Source organism: Oncorhynchus tshawytscha, linkage group LG10 (assembly GCF_018296145.1).
Source record: "Oncorhynchus tshawytscha isolate Ot180627B linkage group LG10, Otsh_v2.0, whole genome shotgun sequence".
In the NCBI taxonomy this organism is placed as follows: Eukaryota; Metazoa; Chordata; class Actinopteri; order Salmoniformes; family Salmonidae; genus Oncorhynchus; species Oncorhynchus tshawytscha.
Window position 1 is genome coordinate 68,650,003 of NC_056438.1, and position 22,536 is coordinate 68,672,538.

General features: G+C 46.1%; 1 protein-coding gene across 1 annotated transcript in view; it reads right to left on the reverse strand.

The window, feature by feature from the left end:
* Positions 1-21,744, reverse strand: part of LOC112259639 (ephrin type-A receptor 4-like) — a 57,492-nt gene extending 35,748 nt beyond the window's left edge. Inside the window, exons 1-4 of the mRNA XM_042328928.1 lie at positions 21,599-21,744; positions 20,501-20,568; positions 17,155-17,463; positions 16,646-17,000 (exon numbers count right to left, since the gene is read on the reverse strand). Coding sequence (XP_042184862.1) covers positions 16,646-17,000; positions 17,155-17,463; positions 20,501-20,568; positions 21,599-21,686 — 820 coding nt within the window. The 5' untranslated portion in view covers positions 21,687-21,744. The remainder of the gene's footprint in view (positions 1-16,645; positions 17,001-17,154; positions 17,464-20,500; positions 20,569-21,598) is intronic.
* Positions 21,745-22,536: the final 792 nt, after the last annotated feature.

The window sequence follows — 22,536 nt, forward strand, 5'->3', positions numbered from 1 at the left end:
GCCACTCCACAGGAGTAAAAATGTGCTTAACAAGTTAGATAATAAGTTGCATGGACTCACTCTGTGTGCAATAATAGCGCTTAACATGATTTTTGAATGACTACCCCATCTCTGTATCCCACACATACAATTATCTGTAAGATCCTCAGTCGAGCAGTGAATTTCAAGCACAGATTCAACCACAAAGACCAGGGAGGTTTTCCAATGCCTCGCAAAGAAGGGCACCTATTGGTAGATGGAAAAACACACTGAACACACTTTGGATGGTGTATAAATACACCCAGTCACAAAGGTATAGGCTTCCTTCCTAACTAAGTTGCTGGAAAGGAAGGAAACCACTCAGGGATTTCACCATGAGGCCAATGGTGACATTAAAACTGTTATATAGTTTAATGGCTATGATAGGATAAAACTGAAGACGAAACAACATTGTAGTTGCTCCACAATAATAACCTAAACGACAGAGTGAAAAGAAGGAAGCCTGTACAGAATAAAAACATTCCAAAACTTGCATCCTGTTTGCAATAAAACTGCAATGAAATTAACTTCATGTCCTGAATACAAAGTGTTATGTTTGTGGAAAATCCAACACGTCACTGAGTACCACTCTTCATATTTTCACACATGATGGGGGCTGTGTCATGTTATGGGTATGTTTGTTATCAGCAATTACCAAGGAGGTTTTTTTTTATATAAAAAGTAACTGAATAGAGCTAAGCACAGGCAAAAGCCTAGAGGAAAACTAGGTTCAGTCTGCTTTCCAACAGACACTGGGATATGAATTTGCCTTTCAGCATGACAATAACCTAAAACACAAAGCAAATCTACACTGGAGTTGCTTACCAAAAAGACAGAGAATGTTCCTGAGTGTCCGAGTTACAGTTTTGACTTAAATCTACTTGAACATCTATGGCAAGACCTGAAAATGGTAATCTAGCAATGATCAACAACAAACTTGACAGAGCTGGAAGAATTGTGAATTTTGGGTAGATAGTTGACAACAAAAAAATACAATCACATCTATTTTAATCCCACTTTTTAACACAAGAAAAAGTCAAGGGTTGGAAATACTTTCTGAAGGCACTGTACACAAACAAACAAACACCACCCACACACTCACAGATACCACCCACAAATACACACACAATTACCACTCACACATGCACCACCCACACAGACACCTTCCATATACACACATACAGTTGAAGTCGGAAGTTTACATACACTTAGGATGGAGTCTTTAAAACTCGTTTTTCAACCACTCCACAAATTTCTTGTTAAACTATAGTTTTGTGCATGATACAAGTAATTTTTCCAACAATTGTTTACAGACAGATTATTTCACTTATAATTCACTGTGTCACAATTCCAATGGAACAGAAGTTTACATACACTAAGTTGACTGTGCCTTTAAACAGCTTGGAAAAGTCCAGAAAATTACGTCATGGCTTTAGAAGCTTCTGATAGGCTAATTGACATCATTTGAGTCAATTGGAGGTGTACCTGTGGATGTATTTCAAGGCCTACCTTCAAACTCAGTGCCTCTTTGCTTGACATCATGGGAAAAGCCAAGACATCAGAATTGTATTTGTAGACCTCCACAAGTCTGGTTCATCCTTGGGAGCAATTTCCAAATGCCTGAAGGTACCACATTCATCTGTACGAAAAATAGTGCGCAAGTATAAACACCATGGGACCACGCAACCATCATACCGCTCAGGAAGGAGATGCGTTCTGTCTCCTAGAGATGAAAATACTTGGTGCGAAAAGTCAACCAAAAAAAAGTGCAAATCAATCCAAGAACAGCAGCAAAGGCCCTTGTGAAGATGCTGGAGGAAACAGGTACAAAAGTATCTATATCCACAGTAAAATGAGTCCTATATCGACATAACCTGAAAGGCCCCTCAGCAAGGAAGAATCCACTGTTCCAAAACCACCATAAAAAGCCAGACAACGGTTTGCAACTGCACATGGGGACAAAGATTGTACTTTTTGGAGAAATTTCCTCTGGTCTGATGAAACAAAAATAGAACTGTTTGGCCATAATGACCATTAATAAGTTTAGAGGAAAAAGGGGGAGACTTGCAAGCCGAAGAACACCATCCCAACCGTGAAGCACAGGGGTGGCAACATCATGTTGTGGGGGTGTTTTGCTGCAGGAGAGACTGGTGAACGTCACAAAATAGATGGCATCATGAGGACTGAGAATTATGTGGATATATTGACGCAACATCTCAAGACAGTCAGGAAGTTAAAGCTTGGTCGCAAATGGGTCTTCCAAATGGACAATGACCCCAAAGCATACTTACAAAGTTGTGGCAAAATGGCTTAAGGACAACAAAGTCAAGGTATTTAGTGGCCATCACAAAGCCCTGACCTCAATCCCAAAGAACATTCTTGGGCAGAACTGAAAAAGCATGTGCGAGCAAGGAGGACTACATACCTGACTCAGTTACACCAGCTCTGTCAGGAGGAATGAGCCATAATTCACCCAACTAATTGTGGGAAGCTTGTGGAAGGCTACCTGAAACATTTCACAGTCTTAAAATAAAGTGGTGATCCTAACTGACCTAAAACAGGGAAACCTTATTGCGATTAAATGTCAGGAATTGTGAATAACTGAGTTTAAATGTATTTGGCTAAGGTGTATGTAAACAAATGTATACCACACACACACACAGATACCACCCACACATATGCACAGATTTTTTTTTCTATTTTTATTTCACCTTTATTTAACCAGGTCGGCCAGTTGAGAACAAGTTCTCATTTACAACTGCGACCTGGCCAAGATAAAGCAAAGCAGTGCGACACAAACACAGAGTTACACATGGAATAAACAAACGTACAGTCAAGAACACAATAGAAAAAAATCTATATACAGTGTGTGCAAATGAGGTAAGATTAAGGCAATAAATAGGCTGTAGTGGCGAAGCAATTACAATTTAGCAATTAACACTAGAGTGATAGATGTGCAGAAAATGAATATGCAAATTGAGATAATGGGATGCAAAGGAGAAAAAAAGACAATATGGAGATGAGGTAGTTGGATGGGCTATTTACAGATGGGCTATGTACAGGTGCAATGATCTGTGAGCTGCTCTGACAGCTGATGCTTAAAGTTAGTGAGGGAGATATGGGTCTCCAGCTTCAGTGATTTTTGCAATTCGTTCCAGTTATTGGCAGTAGAGAACTGGAAGGAAAGGCGACCAAAGGTGGAATTGGGTTTAGGGGTGACCAGTGAAATATACCTGCTGGAGCACGTGCTACGGGTGGGTGTTGCTATGGTGACCAGTGAGCTGAGATAAGGCGGGGCTTTACCTAGCAAAGACTTATAGATGACCTGGAGCCAGTGGGTTTGGCAATGAATATGAAGCGAGGGCCAGCCAACGAGAGCAAACAGGTCGCAGTGGTGGGTAGTATATGGGGCTTTGTTGACAAAACAGATGGCACTGTGATAGATTGCATCCAATTTGCTGAGTAGAGTGTTGGAGGCTATTTTGTAAATGAGTCGCCGAAGTCAAGGATCGATACGATAGTCAGTTTTACGAGGGTATTTTTGGCAGCATGAGTGAAGGATGCTTTGTTGTGAAATAGGAAGCCAATTCTAGATTTAATTTTGGATTGGAGATGCTTAATGTGAGTCTGGCGGGAGAGATTACAGCCTAACCAGACACCTAGGTATTTGTAGTTGTCCACATATTCTAAGTCAGAACCGTCCAGAGTAGTGATGCTGGGCAGGCGGGCCGGTGCGGGCAGCGATCGGTTGAAGAGCATGCATTTGGTTTTACATGCATTTAAGAGTAGTTGGAGGCCACGGAAGGAGAGTTGTATGGCATTGAAGCTCGTCTGGAGGTTAGTTAGCACAGTGTCCAAAGAAGGTCCAGAAGTATACAGAATGGTGTCATCTGTGTAGAGGTCAATTAGAAAGGCCTGCTCGCTGAAGTGTTTTAGGGAGCGTTTGACAGTGATGACGGGTGATCGTTTGACCGCAGACCCATTACGGACACAGGCAATGAGGCAGAGATCGCTGAGATCCTGTTTGAAGACAGCAGAGGTGTATTTAGAGGGCAGGTTGGTCAGGATGATATCTATGAGGGTGCCCGTGTTTACGGATTTGGGGTTGTACCTGGTAGGTTCATTGATCTTTTGTGTGAGATTGAGGGCATCTAGCTTAGATTGTAGGATGGCCGGGGTGTTAAGCATGTCCCAGTTTAGGTCACCTAACAGTACGAGCTCTGAAGATAGATGGGGGGCAATCAATTCACATATGGTGTCCAGGGCACAGCAGGTGGCTGAAGGTGGTCTATAATAAGCGGGAGCGGTGAGAGACTTGCTTCTGGACAGGTGGATTTTTAGAATTCAAAGCTCGAAGTGCTTGGGCACAGACCTGGATAGTATGACAGAACTCTGCAGGCTAACTCCACCCCCTTTGCAGTTCTATCTTGTCGGGAAATGTTATAGTTAGGGATGGAAATCTCAGAATTTTTAGGTGGCATTTCTAAGCCAGGATTCAGACACGGCTAGGACATCTGGGCTGGTAGAGTGTGTTACAGTAGTGAATTTAAAAAAACGTAGAGAGGAGGCTTCTAATGTTAACATGCATGAAACTAAGGTTTTTACGGTTACATTCAACAAATGAGAGTGCCTGGGGAATGGGAGTGGAGCTAGGCGCTGCAGGGCCTGGATTAACCTCTACATCACCAGAGGAACAGAGGAGGATTAGGATAAGGGTACAGCTAAAGGCTATAAGAACTGGTCGTCTAGTGCGTTCAGAACAGAGAGTGAAAGGAGCAGGTTTCTGGGAGCGGAAGAATAGATTCAAGGCATAATGTACAGACAAGGGTATGGTTGGATGTGAATACAGTGGAGGTAAACCTAGGCATTGAGTGACGATGAGAGGTTTTGTCTCTAGAGACACCATTTAAACCATGTGAGGTCACCACATATGTGGGAGGTGGAACAGAAGGGCTAGCTAAGGCATATTGAGCAGGGCTGGAGGCTCTACAGTGAAATAAGACAATAATCACTAACCAAAACAGCAATGGACAAGGCATACTGACATTAGGGAGAGACATGCGTAGCGAGTGATCATAGGGACCAGTGAGTAGCTAGGTGAAAAGACACGGAGATTCAGACAGCTAGTGGGCCGGGGCTAGCAGGCTAGCAGGAGGGCCTTAGGGGGACGTTGCGACGGAAGAGTCTGTTGTAGCCCCCTCGGACGATTACGTTGGCAGACCAGTCGTGATGGATTGGCAGGGCTCCATGTAGGCAGTAAAATGAGTCCAGGCCACTTAGAAAAATAGGTATTGTAGCCCAAGAAGTTGGCTGATGGACCTATTCAGCTAACAGTCCGATATGCTCAAGACAGCTAGTGGGCCGCGGATAGCAGGCTAGCGGATGGGCCTTCAGGGGACGTCGCGACGGAGGAGCCTTTTGAAACCTCCTCGGGTGGATTATGTCGGTTAACCAGTCGTGATGGATCGGCGGTGCTCTGTGTCGGCAGTAAAAGGGGTCCAGGTCACTTAGCAAAATAGGTATTGTAGCTCAAGAAGTGGCTGATGGACCTCTTCAGCTAGCCGAGAGATAGGCCTAGCACGAGGCTAGTTCCCGGCTAACTGGTGCTTGCTTCGGGACAGAGACGTTAGCCAGGAGTAGGCACTTGGATAGCAGCTAGCTAGCTGTGCTGATCCAGGTGAAAGGTTCAGAGCTTGCGGTAGGACGCTCCGGAGTTATGGAGATTTGGTGGAGAAAAAGCAGTCCAGTATGCTCTCGGTTGAATCGCGCTGTGCAGACTGGCAGGAGTTGACCGGGCTAAGGTTAGCTGATAACCGCTAGCAGTGGCTAACTGACTACTAGCTAGTAGCTAGTTAGCTGGCTAGCTTCTGTTGGGGGTTCCAGTTTGTGTTAATAGACAGACCCGCAGGCATCGGCTGTGTAGCCGAGTGATCATAGGGTCCAATGAGCAGCACTTGATGAAACAGGGAACAGTTCGGTAGTCGATTACTACGTTGAGCGAGCGGGAGACACGGCATTCAGGGAGCTAGCAGGCCGGGGCTAGCAGATGGATCATCACCAAACATCCACGACGCAGAGGCCAGTTGAGAGCACATCGGCCTAGTTACGTCAGCAAACCAGTCGTGATGGATTGGCGGGGCTCCGTGCCGACAAAGGGTCCAGGCCAATTGGCAAGAGAAGTGTTGTAGTTGGTGTACTTCGTTTGCTAGCCGGGAGATGAGCCTAGCCCGGGGCTAATTGGTGCATGATTCTGGACAAGGGCGTTAGCCACAATAGCTCCTCGGTAGTAACTAGCTAGCTGCAAAGATCTGTGGTAATGGTCCAGAGCTTGTCACGTTTCTTCAAAATCGAACCCAGAAGCAGACCAGGACAAGAAGAGTAGGAAGAAGGTGAGTATTTATTTACAAGTGAATGTGAATGGGTAGATATATCCAAGTGGCGTAGTGGGCAGCGGTGGGGAGTTGATGGGAGTAAATAGGTGGATCCAATGGGGAAGCGGAATCCGACGACGACCAGGCGGGAATGGGGTAAATGATCCGGGTGAGTAACTGAAGACAGAACAAACGGAGGTAAGTTTAAGGCAAGCAATACGTAAAAAACAACAAAACAAATACTATCCAACTTGAGGCTGATACTATGGCACAACATACTGTTCATGGCTAACGATCCGGCAGGGAATGGATGTCAGGTCCGGGCTTATGAAGAGGAGAGATGATGATCAGGACCAGGTGTGCAGATAGCTGATGGGATACAGGTGTGGGTAATCAGAACTCCCAACTGGCTACATTGCCCGGCAACCAGACAGGGTGCGTTCCAGGACGCCGGAAAAAACACTCCAGGACAGAACACAGGCAAAAAACAGACTCAGGAAACGGGATTCGTGACAGTACCCCCCCTCCGACGAACGCCACCGGGCGGACTACCCGGAGCGCCAGGGTGGAGGCGGTAAAAGTCACGAAACAGGTCATCGTCAAGGATCTGACGCCGAGGAATCCAACTCCTCTCCTCAGGACCATATCCTTCCCATTCCACTAAATACTGGAACCCTCGACCCCGCCGTCTGGAGTCCATGATGCGGCGCACCGTGTAGACAGGACCACCTCCGATCATCCGAGGAGGAGGAGGACGAGGAGGAGGGGGCAACAGAGGACTGAGGAGAACCGGCTTGAGGCAGGAGACATGAAAGGTGGGATGTACTCTTAGTGTAGCAGGCAACTTGAGTCAGACCACAACAGGATTAATGATCTTCTCCACTACAAACGGACCAATGAACTTCGGTGACAGTTTCCTCGACTCAGTCCATAGAGGAAGATCCCGTGTAGCCAACCAAACCCTATCTCCAACGGTATAAGCGGGGGCAGGAATACGGCGACAATTCGCCTGGATCTGATACCGGTCAGAAACCTTAAGGAGGGCCTTCCTGGCCCGATGCCAGGTGCGGTGGCAACGACGAATGTGGATCTGGACAGAAGGAACCGAGAGATCCCGCTCCTGAGAAGGAAACAAGGGAGGTTGGTAACCGTACAGGCACTGGAAGGGAGACATCCCAGTGGCAGATGAAGGGAGAGTATTATGAGCATACTCGACCCAGGGTAATTGAGAGGACCAAGAGGTGGGATCAGAGGAAACAAGACAGCGCAGCGTGGACTCCATCTTCTGGTTGGCTCTCTCTGCCTGACCATTAGATTGGGGGTGAAATCCAGATGTGAGACTGACTGTAGCTCCAATGGCCAAACAGAAGGATTTCCAGACAGCAGAGGTAAACTGAGGACCACGGTCAGAAACAATGTCACAGGGCAACCCGTGGACCCTGAACACCTCCCTAACCAGGATCTCGGACGTCTCAGTGGCAGAAGGCAGCTTGGAGAGGGGAACAAAGTGGGCAAACTTGCTGAATCTATCCACAATGGTCAGAATAACCGTGTTACCAACAGAAGAGGGCAACCCGTGACAAAATCCAGGGCTAGATGCGACCAAGGTCGCCGGGGAATAGGTAGGGGGTGAAGAAGCCCAGAGCTTGCCCGATTGGTACTCTTATTCTGCGCACAAACAGGACAAGCGGCAACAAACCTCCGGGTATCTTCTCCCATGGCAGGCCACCAAAATCGTCTGCGCAGTAACGCCATAGTCCGAGCAACACCAGGGTGACAAGCTATCTTGCTGGCGTGGGACCACTGAAGGACAGCAGAACGAACCGACTCAGGCACGATCAACCGACCGGGTGGACCGTTATCGGGCCCGGGCTGTGTCCGAAGAGCCGCCATCACCTCCTTCTCAATCCTTCATGTAACGGCTCCCACGACAACGTTCTTGGGAAGAATCGTCTCAGTCTTGGCCCCACTCTCCTCCGTCTTGGAGAACATCTGGGACAGGGCGTCCGCCTTCCCGTTCTTCGACCCAGGTCGGAACGTCAGGGAAAAATTGAAGCGTCCAAAAAACAAAGCCCACCGGGCCTGACAGGAGTTGAGACGTTTAGCCGATTGCACGTAAGCCAGATTCTTGTGGTCAGTCCAGACCACAAACGGTTGCTCCGCTCCCTCCAACCAGTGACGCCACTCCTCCAAGGCAAGCTTCACAGCGAGAAGCTCCCGGTTACCCAAATCGTAGTTTCTTTCAGCTGGAGAAAGACGACAAGAGTAGAAGGCGCAGGGATGGAGTTTACCATCAGTGGAGCTATGCTGGGACAGGATGGCGCCCACCCCCACATCAGACGCATCCACCTCCACAACGAACTGCCGGGAAGTGTCAGGTTGAGAGAGAATCGGGGGGTTGGTGAATCGGCTCTTCAAATCTAGAAATGCTCGGTCTGCCTCAGGAGACCAACAGAACTTTCTGGTGCAAGACGTCAGTACAGTTAAAGGGGCGGCCACCCGGCTGTAATCACGGATAAACCTCCGATAAAAATTCGCAAACCCCAGGAATCTCTGGAGCTGCAATCTCGTACCGGGCTGGACCCAATCCCGAACCGCCCGAACCTTCTCTTGGTCCATCTTGATCTCTCCCCTGGAGATGATGTACCCGAGGAAGGACGTTGTGTGGGCGTGAAAATCACACTTCTCAGCCTTCACGAACAGACGGTTCTCCAATAACCGCTGCAGGACCTGCTTGACATGCTGAACGTGGCTAGAAAGCTCCTTCGAGAAGATGAGGATATCATCCAGGTAAACAAACACAAAAATACCAATCATATCTCTCAGAATGTCATTCACCATACTTTGGAACACAGCAGGAGCGTTGGTCAGTCCAAACGGCATCACCTGGTACTCGAAATGTCCCATCGGAGTATTGAACCCAGTCAACCACGCGTCCCCCTCTTTGATCCGAACCAAATGATAAGCATTACGTAAATCAAGCTTCGTAAAAACCGTAGCACCCTGTAAAGAATCGAAAGCCGAGCTCATCAAGGGCAGGGGATACTTGTTCTTGACCGTAATATCATTCAAACCCCGATAATCAATACATGGTCGAAGAGAGCCATCCTTCTTGCTCACAAAAAAAATCCCGCTCCCAGAGGTGATGACGAGGGCCGAATGAGACTTGCAGCTAGAGACTCCTTGATGTAGGTCTCCAAGGCCTCACGTTCAGGTCGAGAGATACTGTATAACCGTCCCTTGGGAAAGGCGGCTCCAGGAAACAGATTAATCGCACAGTCATAAGGTCGGTGGGGAGGAAGGGACTAAGCCTTCTGTTTACTGAATACTTCACCCAACTCGTGATATGTTTCTGGAACCAGGGACAAATCAGGAGGAGCAGAGTCACTGACCTGACTGGAAACGGCTGGAGAACAGGCAGTCCTAAGACAGTTAGCATGACAATCAATGCTCCAACTAGTTACCTTACCCGTCACCCAATCAAACGAGGGATTGTGTTCCTTCAGCCAGGGGTAACCAAGAACCAGAGGAACATGGGGCGAGGACAGAATGAAGAAGGAGATAAACTCTGAATGATTCCCCGACAACAACATCTTAACCGGTTCAGTCCTCATAGTGATCTGTGCCAGACTACTGCCGTTCAGAGTGGTTGCTTCAATGGCTTCCGGCAATTGCTCCTTGGAAAGCCCCAGCTGTTCCACCAAGTCGGCATCAATAAAGCTGCCATCGGCACCTGAATCGATAAAAGTGTTCATCTCTAAGCTCTGATCCTTATTCATAAGGGTCGCAGGAAAACGGGGTCTGACAGGATTCTTGAGAGGTTGAAACTGGCTCGCTAAAATTCCTCCCAAAACTAGCGAGCCTGGCAGTTTAACGAGCGCTGTGGACAAGCGGAGATGTAATGTCCTGAGCTACCACAGTAGAGACAGCTGTTGGTCTCACGTCTACGTTGGCGCTCCTCCTTAGTTAGCCCGTGTCGCCCCACTTGCATTGGTTCAGGATCTGGTGGCAAGACCCCTCCACTAATCCCGTGTGGAGAATAACGATCAATACGTTCTGGTTCACTTCCTGAACTGAATGGTAACCGAGTTGCTGATTGATTGGATGGGCCCCACTGCTTCTCCCTCCTTCTCTCTCGGACTCTATTATCTACCCGAATAGATAAAGTGACTAAGCTGTCTAGGTCACTAGGCTCTGGATAGGATATCAGCTCGTCCTTGAGTTGCTCCGACAACCCCTGGTAAAAAGCCGCTTGTAGTGACTCCTCATTCCAACCACTCTCCACAGACAATGTCCTGAACTCGATCATAAAGTCTGCCACACTGCGAGCTCCTTGGCGAAGAGTGAACAAACGTTTAGCTGCGTCCTTACCTCAGACTGGATGGTCAAAAAGCCTTCTCATCTCTCCCGTGAATTCCTGGTATGAAGCATGCAGGTCTCCTGTCGTTCCCAAACGGCTGAAGCCCATTCCAGAGCTCTTCCACGCAGCAGTTCAATAACAAAGGCTATCCTAGCCTTGTCAGTGGCGTAAGAATGGGGCTGCAGATCAAACACTAACCCACACTGCATAAGAAACGAACGGCATCTTCCCAAATCCCCTTCATATTTATCAGGCGTCGGTACCTTGGGTTCACGGAAGGAAACCGCATCAGACACGGCAGGTGAGATGGGTGAAACAGGTGGTAAATGAATCGCCAGCAAACTGAGCTGATCCTGGATTTGTGTAAAGCTAGCAGATAAGTTCTGGATTGCACCCGCTATCTCCTGTAGCGCCGTCTTGTGTTGTCCCAATGTCTTCCCCTGCTGGGTAATGGCATGGCAAACGGAATCCAGGTCCTCTGGGTTCATCCTGTCCGGATCGTTCTGTCACGTTTCTTCAAAATCGAACCCAGAAGCAGACCAGGACAAGGAGAGTAGGAAGAAGGTGAGTATTTATTTACAAGTGAATGTGAATGGGTAGATATATCCAGGTGGCGTAGCGGGCAGCGGTGGTGAGTTGATGGGAGTAAATAGGTGGATCCAATGGGGAAGCGGAATCCTCCGACGACCAGGCGGGAATGGGGTAAATGATCCGGGTGAGTAACTGAAGACAGAACAAACGGAGGTAAGTTTAAGGCAAGCAATACGTAAAAAACAACAAAACAAATACTATCCAACTTGAGGCTGATACTATGGCACAACATACTGTTCAAGGCTAACGATCCGGCAGGGAATGGATGTCAGGTCCGGGCTTATGAAGAGGAGAGATGATGATCAGGACCAGGTGTGCAGATAGCTGATGGGATACAGGTGCGGGTAATCAGAACTCCCAACTGGCTACATTGCCCGGCAACCAGACAGGGTGCGTTCCAGGACGCCGGAAAAAACACTCCAGGACAGAACACAGGCAAAAAAACCAGACTCAGGAAACGGGATTCGTGACAGAGCTTGCGGCAGGAATCCGGTGATGTAGTGGAAAAAGCAGTCCCATATGCTCAGGGCTGGTATCGCGCTGTGCAGACTGGCAGGTATTATCCGGGCTATCCAGGCTAAAGCGGCAGGAGTCCGAGCTAAAGGTAAGACAGCTAGCAGAGGCTAACAATGACTAAATAGCTCGTAACTAGTTTGCTGGCTAGCCTCTGATGGAGGTTCCAGTTATAAGGTCTAAAAAAATAGCTGAGCCGTACCACATTGGGTAAGGCAAGTTGCAGGAATGTATATTCATTTCGAAAATGGAAAAAAAGAGATTGAAATGTATACAAAAAACTCTGAAAAAGACTATATTTACATGGGATGAAAACAAACACGTCTTACTGCTGAGCCATCTTGGATTCTTACCACCCACATACATACACACACACAGATACCATCCACATACTGAACACGCACAAATACCACCCACATACACACACAGATGTAACCCACATAACAACACAGATTATCAGCAGCAGATGAGCAGCCACAGCGGAACAAAGTCCCTCTAAAAAGTAGGCGACAAAACTCAAATAAAACTAACAAAATGCAGAGATCCTCTTTTATTCCTGAGTGTGGCTGTCCCATTCCCATTTAAACGGCCTCTGTTGTCTCTATGCTCCTCCTCAGTCTCTCCCTCGCTTCCTCTCTTTTGACGTCTTCATCAACCTCGAGCATGACCCTGCTCTTTTTTGAAATGTATTTTAAAAACAACTGTATATAATTTTTTCATTAGGGGGTAGATCAGCTTTTGTCACCTATAGCAGATAGACTGTAGCGTCAATGTAGTTGTCTGCATTACTCCAATTCCCCATATATTTTTGGGGCAAATTACACACACACACACACACACACACACACACACACACACACACACACACACACACACACACACACACACACACACACACACACACACACACACACACACACACACACACACACACACAGTGTACAACAAGCTTTCAACAAGCTTTCTTTCTTTCACCTCCAAAACAAAGGTCATGTGGTAGTAAGAATTAAGAAGAATGCCTCTCTCCCCACCAGTGTGATTACTACCTCTGAGGGTTGTCACCTCATACAAGTATTTACGAGTATGGCTAGAGGTACACTGTCCTTCTCTCAGCACATATCAAAACTGCAGGCCAAAGTTAAATCTAGACTTGGTTTCCTCTATCGTAATCACTCCTCTTTTATCCCAGCTGCCAAGCTAACTGATTCAGATGACCATCCTACCCATGCAAGATTACGGAGACATCATTTATAGATCATTTATAGATCGGCAGGTAAGGGTGCTCTTGAGCGGCTAGATGTTCTTAACCATTCGGCCATCAGATTTGCCACCAATGCTCCTTATAGGACACATCACTGCATTCTATACCCCTCTATAAACTGGTTAACACTGTATACCTGTCGCAAGGCCCACTGGTTGATGCTCATTTATAAAACCTTCTTGACCTTTGTGCTGTGGACATGTTGTTGGCATGTTGTGTTGCTACCATGCTGTTTTGTCATGTGTTGCTGCCTTGTTATGTTGTCTTAGGTATCTCTTTATGAAGTGTTGTGTCTCTTGTTGTGATGTGTGTTTTGTCCTATATTTATATTGTTTGTTTTTTAAAATCCCAGGCTCCCGTCCCCGCAGGAGGCCTTTTGGCTTTTGGTAGACTGTAATTGTAAGTAAGAATTTGTTCTTAACTGACTTGCCTAGTTAAATAAAGGTTAAATAAAATAAATAAATAAATACAAGTATATGTCAACGGTGAAGAGGCGACTCCGGGACGCTGGCCTTCTAGGCAGAGTTGCAAAGAACAAGCCATATCTCGGACTGGCCAATAAAAAGAAAAGATTAGGATGGGCAAAAGAACACAGACACTGGACAGTGTAATCTGCCTAGAAGGCCAGCATCCCGGAGACGCCTCTTCACTGTTGACGTTGAGACTGGTTTTGGGGGTACTATTCAATGAAGCTGCCAGTTGAGGACTTGTGAGGTATCTGTTTCTCAAACTAGACACTCTAATGTACATTCCCTCTTGCTCAGTTGTGCACCGGTGCCTCCCACTCTTTCTATTCTGGTTAGAGCCAGTTTGTGCTGTTCTGTGAAGGGTGTAGTACACAGCGTTGTATGAGATGCTTATCATTTCTTGGCAGTTTCTCGCCTTAGTTTCTCAGAACAAAAATAGACTGATGAGTTTCAAAAGAAAGTTATTTGTTTCTGGTCATTATGAGCCTGTAATCGAACCCACAAATGCTGATGCTCCAGACACTCAACTAGTCTAAAGAAGGCCAGTTTTACTGCTTCTTTAATCAGAACAATAATTTTCAGCTGTGCTAACATAATTGCAAAATGGTTTTCTAATGTTCAATTAGCCTTTTAAAATGATCAAAATAACACAACGTGCCATTGGAACACAGGAGTGATAGTTGCTGATAATGGGCCTCTGTACGCCTATGTAGATATTCCGTTAAAAATCAGCCATAGTAATTTACAACATTAACAATATCCACAGTGTATTTCTGATCAATTTGATGTTATTTTAGTGGACAAAAAAAAGTGCTTTAATTTAAAAAACAAGGCGATTTCTAAGTGACCCCAAACTTTTGAACGGTAGTATATACAGTATATACGTTTTACGGACACAGTATGTCTTACATTAGTCATCTTGTTGTATGGACAGTACCAAAACAAATGATCTAATGATTCTGTCTCTTCGCAGCAAAATCTGCAGAGATGAATAGACTGTATCCCCCATATATATAACATTATATTGGTTGCAAGAATTTTATATAATAATTTACATTGAAAAGTTCTATGTTTTGAATCCGGCATAGTTTTGAGTATCAGTTCATACATAAACCATGGAATCGGTACGTCGAAAATCTCATCCCAACTATTTTGCCATCTATATGGCACAGCTGTCCATTTTTGGGTCCTTAAATGAAACTGATATCCTTTTTGATTCATCACAATTTTCTTTAACCAATTAAAGTCTTTAATTCCGACAGACTAGTTCCCTACTTCCATTTTTGCGGTAATGTAGCAATTTTGGGTAGAACAGACATGACCCTGCTCTTAATGGGGAATGGTGGGGGGGGGATTAGTATGGGGAAGGAGTTATAACAGGAGGCCATCGGTGGCATAAGGCGTCACTGATAGCCCAGCCTCCCAATTGTTGCTGTGTCGGAGCGTTAGAGGGGTTGCAGGTGAGGTACACAGGTGGGGGATAAAGATTAGGGGAGGGGGGGTAACCCTGAACCTCTTCCATGTTCACCCCTCGTGCACCCCCTCTAACACTGCGACACAGCAACAATTGGGAGGCTAGGCTGTCATTCATGACTTAATCCACCAATGGCCTCCTCATAGAACTCCTCCCTCATTCACAAACTAATCCCTTCCTCCTCTCCTCCCTCTCTCTCCACCCCTCCACCTCCCTCCAACCCTCCACAAGCCTTTAGCGAGCCCACATTGAAGATGAATGCCTCCCCCTTCCCACTATCCACCTTGTATCCATCCAATGGCAGGCGAGGCTGTGAGAGAGGGCCACCTTTTGATTTCTCCCATGGGGGAGGGGGGACTCTTTCTTCATAGCTCTCTATAGAGCTATAAAGTTTTCTTCTCATTCACTGCCTCATTCTTTCCCTGTTTCTCTATGTCCCTGTTGGTCACTAGTCCACTAATTCAGTAGTTCCTAACCTTTTTTGGTTACTGTACCACCAACTAAATTTAGCTCTGCCTGGAGTACCCCTGAAGTACCCCCTCATGTGCATTTTACCTGTAGGCCTATAGTCTCATGAGTTTTCTCAAGTGGGGCGGCAGGTAGCCTAGTGGTTAGAGCGTTGGGCTAGTAACCGAAAGGTTGCAAGGTAGAATCCCTGAGCTGACAAGGTAAAAATCTGTCGTTCTGCCCTTGAACAAGGCAGTTAACCCACTGTTCCTAGGCCGTCATTGAAAATAAGAATTTGTTCATAACTGACCTGCCTAGTTAAATAAAGGTAAAATATATATATATACTGTATATATATTTTTTAAACGACCACCTGTGGATAGGGCAAGTACCCCCAGGGGTCCTAGTAGCTCTGGTTGGGAACCACTGCGCTAAGTGACATGATGGAAATGCTAAGATGTAATATTCAGTCCAGTAGGTCATTAAGTCTGAGAGTACTTTGGCACCACTAGAGTACTCCAGTCCTGAGTGGGCTGTCTTGATTTAATAGAGCGGGGGGGAAAGGATATACTGTTAAAAATAGCCAGTCCTTAACTTCACATCAAAGCTGACCAAAGTCAAGGGTTTAGTTCAATCTTGTTAAAGAAAACAGCTTTCAGATGTCATTAACTCTACTATGGAGAAAGAGAGAGAGAGGTATGAATGGAGATAGAGGCACAGAGAGGAAGAGAGTGGGAGAGAGAAGCTGGTGTCTGTCACATACAGAACAATTTGATAGGTACCCCTTTCTCTAATATCACACACACATCCTCCGCTGGGTCCGCAGGCTGCGGCTATGGTCATCATAAATAAGGTTGTCAGAATACTCACACAGCTGTATATCACTCCCTACTGAAGCATTGAGCCTCAACTGCTGTGTGTGTGTGTTTCCGTGTGTTTAATAGAGAGAGAAATGGCGTGCTATAAAACTGTCTTCAGAACATCTGTTCCCGACAGTCTCTCCTATTTCCATGTCTCTTCCAGAGCTCAGAGCCGATGACTTAACTTTAGCTCAGTCGACTAAGTGCATACACCCAGGGTTCGATATCATTTCAAATAAAATGTGGTAATTAAATTGAAATATATGTCAATCAAATGCCTTACCCTGACAGGCTCCACCTTTCTCCTCGTATCCCGGGAAACAGACACACCCACCAATGGGAACCAGCCATTCTCCATCTGCGCCACAATACATCTTAGGCTCCTCCCTTTCCTCTGATTGGTTCACACACGACCCCTTGACCTCCACTAACGAGGAAGTGTCAGCTCCAGTGTTAGTATCTGGGAAGGTTGCCAGGTTACGGATGCTGAGGGGGCAGGTCTTGTAGAAAACGTGAACTGAGATCAGAGCGATGCAGGCGCCAACATCCTGGAACGCCAGGTAGAAACCCTTCCGGGTTGTGACCTTTACATTACGCACCTCCGTGTTTAGCTTCATGATGCGATCCCCGATGTCCACCTGATCATAATAATATCATTAATGATTATCAATAGCCATTGCAACACAATGTTACCTCATAGTAATTTTTACACTGAAAAAACAACATCAAATCAACATACCGTCAGATCTGAAACTTTGACAGAGAGAGTAATAATGAAGCAAGAGTCCTAACCTGAGTGAAGCTCTCGTCGGCTGCCACTGTGTCGATCTTGAGGAAGTTGCTCTCTCTGATGTAGTGCTCTCTGTCATTGTTAGACTCATAGTAGTAGAGGTTGAAGGTCTCCTTGCAGGTGCCAGTGACTCCAGGCAGGCTGTTACAGTCCCGGAGGGTGAACTTGATCTCGACATAGATGCGCTGCGCACCAGACCGAGGGATCCAGTCAGTTCTAAGCCAGTTGCTCTGGCTGGGTTCCATCACGTTACACACCTGGTACGTTCTGATGGGGATGTTCTTCTCATCCATGATGCTCACCTCCTCCCACTGGCAACACACATACAAACATTCCAATTATTAGACCCCTTTTTCTCCCCAATTTCATGGTACGCAATTGGTAGTTACAGTTTTGTCTCATCACTGCAACTCCCGTACGGACTCGGGAGAGTCGAAGGTCGAGAGCCATGCGTCCTCTGAAACACAACCCAGCCAAGCCGCGCTGCTTCTTGACACACTGCTCACCTAACCCCGGACGCCAGCCACACCAATGTGACGGAGGAAACACCTTACAACTGGTGACCGTGTCAGCGTGCATTGCGCCTGGCCCACCAAAGTAGTCACTAGAGAGCGATGGGACAAGGACATCCCTGCCGACCAAATCCTCCCTTAACCCAGACGCTGGGCCAATTGTGCACCGTCCCATGGGTCTCCTGGTTGCGGCCGGCTGCGACGGAGCCTGGACTCAAACCAGGATCTCCAGTGGCAAAGCTAGCAACTGTGATGCAGTGACTTAGACCACTGTGCCACTCGGGAGGCCCCAACATAATTTCGAATCATTAATCAGCTTCAGTGACTACAACACCTTCCACGCTTTTATCTTGGATAGTTTATCAAGGACGTTGTATGGAGCTGTATGGTGAACTCTTCTAACTATGTGTAATTGGCATCTTATTACCATGTAATAATAATGTGTCTTCACCCTACTGGTGAGAGCTTTAGATGTAGCAAGCCAGAGAGTGTATAGAGGTGGGATGGGATCAATGGGATCTGGTCATAAAGCTGTAAACTGGCCCCGACTGTGATGTGAAGACGGGAGTGTGAGTGTGTGTCTGTGGAGGGGGGTGGGGATTCTGGCAATCAAAGGGCTCAGTGCATGGGGACCAGGACCTTGTCAATCAAGCAGTTCAGTAAAATAAAATGAACCAAGAGAGACTGGAAAGGAGTCTGGAGAGAAATTCAGTTCACCAATAACTTAAACCAACAAAGAGGTTGTAAAGGGAGAGTGAGAGAGAAATAGAGAAAGAGAGTGTTAGAGAGAGTAAGAGAGAGTTGGAGGGTGCAGTAGAATGCAGTCCATCTTCACATTGTCACTAAAGTAGTCATTGTTAGATTACAGGCAACAGCCGCATCGAGCTAAAGGCTAGAGCTGCTGCTTTTAAGGAGCGGGAGACTATTCCGGACGCTTACCAGAAATCCCGCTATATCCTCAGACGAACCATCAAACAGGCAAAGCGTCCATACAGGATTAAGATTGAATCTTACTACACCGGCTCTGACACTTGTCGGATGTGGCAGGGCTTGAAAACTATTATGGACTACAAAGGGAAACCCAGACACGAGCTGTCCAGTGACGCGAGCCTACCAGACGAGCTAAATGCCTTTGATGCTCGCTGCGAGGCAAGCAACATTGAAGCATGCTCGAGAGCACCAGCTGTTCTGGATGACTGTGTGATATTGCTCTCGGTAGCCGATGTGAATAAAACCTTTAAACAGGTCAACATTCACAAAGCCGCTGGGCCATACGGATTACCAGGATGTGTACTCAAAGCATGCGAGGACCAACTGTCAAGTGTCTTCACTGACATTTTCAACCTCTCCCTGACCTAGTCTGTAATACCTACATGTTTCAAGCAGACCACCATAGACCCTGTGCCCAAGGAAGCGAAGGTAATCTGCCTAAATGATTACCATCCTGTGGCCCTCACGTCGGTAGCCAAGAAGTGCTTTGAAAGGCTGGTTATGGCTCACATCAACAGCATCCTCCCTGACACCCTAGACCCACTCCAATTTGCATACAGCCACAACAGATGCACAGATGACGCAATATCAATCAAACTCCACATTGCCCTTTCTCACCTGGACAAAAGGAACACCTATGTGAGAATGCTCAGCGTTCAACACCATAGTGCCCACAAAGCTCATCACTAAGCTAAGGACTCAGAGACTAAAAACCTCCCTCTGCAACTGGATCCTGGACTTCCTGATGGGCAGCCCCCAGGTGGTAAGAGTAGGCAACAACATGTCTGCCATGCTGATCCTTAATACTGGGGCCCCACATGGGTGTGTACTTAGTCCCCTCCTATATTCCCTGTTCACCTACAACTGCATGGCCAAACACGACTCCAACACCATCATTAAGTTTGCTGATGACACAACAGTGGTTGGCCTGATCACCGATGAGACGGCCTATAGGGAGGAGATCAGATAACTGGCAGTGTAGTGCTAGGACAACAACCTCTCGCTCAATGTGAGCAAGACAAAGGAGCTGATCATGGACTACAGGAAAAGGTGGGCAGAACAGGCCCCCATTAACATCGACGGGGCTGTAGTGGAGTGGGTCGAGAGTTTCAATATCCTTGGTGTCCACATAACCAACGAACTATCATGGTCCAAACATACCAAGACAGTCGTGAAGAGGGCACGACAAAACCTTTTCCCCCTCAGGAGACTGAAAAGATTTGGCATGGGTCCCCAGATCCTCAAAAGGTTCTACAGCTGCACCATCGAGAGCATGGTTGCATCACCGCCTGGTATGGCAACTGCTCTGCATCTGACCGTAAGGCGCTACAGAGGGTAGTGCGAACGAGGACCTATATAATAGGCGGTGTCAGAGGAAAGCCCTTAAAATTGTCAGACTCCAGTCACCCAAGTTATAGACTGTTTTCTCTGCAATCGCACGGCAAGTGGTACCGGAGCGCCAAGTCTCGGACCAAAATGCTTCTCAACAGTTTCTATCCCCAAGCCATTAGACAGCTTATAATTCATAAAAATCGCCACCGGACAATCGTCCCCTCGTACACTGCTGCTACTCGCTGTTTGTTTGTTACCTTTGCATAGTCACTTTGCCCCCACCTACATTTACAGATTACCTCAACTACCTTTAGCCTCGTTAGTGTTATTCTTATTGTGTTACTCTATATTATAACTTTTTATTTTAGCCTACTTGGTAAATACTTTCTTCTTCTTGAACTGCACTGTTGGTTAAGTGCCTCTAAGTAAGCATTTCACGGGAAAGTCTACACTTGTTGTATTCGGTGCATGTGGAAAATAAAGTTTGATTTGATGTAGGTAAGTCCTCACTCACCCCTCCTTCTGTGGGATTGGCTGCCCATTTCAGCTCCCCAGGAACTGTCCTTGTGTCCAGTAATGTCACTGAAACACACAGTTACAGAGATAAGGAAAGTGATTTCCTATTCACAGTCTCAATACATGGAAATTAGTCAATTTTATGCTACTCTTGGGCTCAATAAGAGCCTATACATTTTCATACAGAAGCAGAAATTGCAATGAGATAAGCATAAGAGCAGGGTAGCCTAGTGGTTAGAGTGTTGGTCTAGTAACCAGAAGGTTGCAAGTTCAAATCCCCGAGCTGACAAGGTACAAATCTTTTGTTCTGCCCCTGAACAGGCAGTTAACCCACTGTTCCTAGGCCATCATTGAAAATAAGAATTTGTTCTTAACTGACTTGCCTAGTTAAATAAAGGTAAAATAAAATGCATAAAAAGACTATCTTGAATTTACTGGAACGAATGTAGATTTTGGGATACACGTTGGACATATCTTGTAACTCACAACCCTGGGTTAGGATAGAAAAAAACGTAAAACATAGGCAGTAAGGGTAGGCCCCGGTCACAAAACGGTGATGAAAACCGTACTGTCTGTCTGACGTTCCATTTGTGCCTCTGTTCAAATGACTACAGTCTCTACAAAGCTATGGCCTGCATGAAATTGAAATTGAGCAAAAACAAAACTGTAAAAGACTGAACCTGATAAAGAAAAATAGTGGTAAGGCTAAATCCTTTTTGAGATTATGATAATTTTAGGTTTGTTATACAATTGTTGGATAAAAGTAAAATGAAAGAGGAAAAACTGCGCTTTCCAGTCAGCAGCAGGTTGGACAGATACGGGACATTCCTCATTGAATATCCATCCGAGCGAATCCAACAGAACGCAGGTTGGGACTTGCTGAACCAATCGATGTGCAAACTACTCAAAATGTGTAAACAGGTTAAAATGTTATTATTATCAAATAATAAGATCTATCAATTTCCAGTAGTCGAAAAGGGACCGAAACGGACCTTCAATGAAGACACGGCGAGTAGCCTATCCAAATACTGCGGATAACCGTAACGGTACCCTCCCTAAATCCCCCAAAATACTCAAAAAACACTCCACTCCTTACCTTCGTTCGGTGGGTATACTCGAGCGGTTGAAACAACTGCAAACATCCATATAAACGCACAAGTCGTTCTGCAGAAACTCACAGCCATTTGCGCTGTAAGGAAGAGTCTCAGATTAGCTCCGCGCACGGACTATAGTTGCTTCGTCCCAGTGGGAGAATGAATGAGTGTGTGGGAATTATAGTCTACTCCGCGCGAGGCGAACGCTGGTGGCACGGGCGGTCTCACGCGCCTCTGACGCATGTTGTAGGTCTCTTATCTTCTGTGCTCTCTTGCTGGCACAGCAGGCCCTTTTTATGTATGTTTTTGTAACTTGTGAATTGTATGTTATGTTTGTGTAGACTATGTTGTAATGTTTTAATATTTTTACTGTTTTACTGATGTTTCTAACAAGTCACAATAGTGTGACAAACATCATGCGACTGCCAACCTGAGAAAGCGGTCATGACTTCAGCTGCGTCAATTATTCATGATGAGCCAATATGCCGTGATCATTTCGATAACAGTCGAGTTTATCAAGAAAATTATTCATTATGTGACAAATAATGTTATTTGTTAGAATGCGGTTAGAGCTTAAAACAAAAGTAACCCACCATTCATAACCAACTACAAAATAGTTGAATATAGATGGATTTGTGTACTGTTGGCTATTGATATTCGTTATTGAACACATCAAATAGTAAGACTTATACCCCTTGTTTCTTGCTGAATACGATGCCTCACTGAAAAGGATGGAGGAGAAACTAGAGGGAGATAGTGCCCCCTGTCGTTTGCTCATGTCCCTACCTGACGCACATCAATCTGCAGTGAGATCTGGGGTGATAGTTGTGGATCTCAATAGCCCTAAGCTATGATATCTAAATAACAAGAACTGTGATACTATTACCATAACATGTCAGAGTGGGCTCTTGACCCAGCAACTTTGCTGTTATGGGACAAG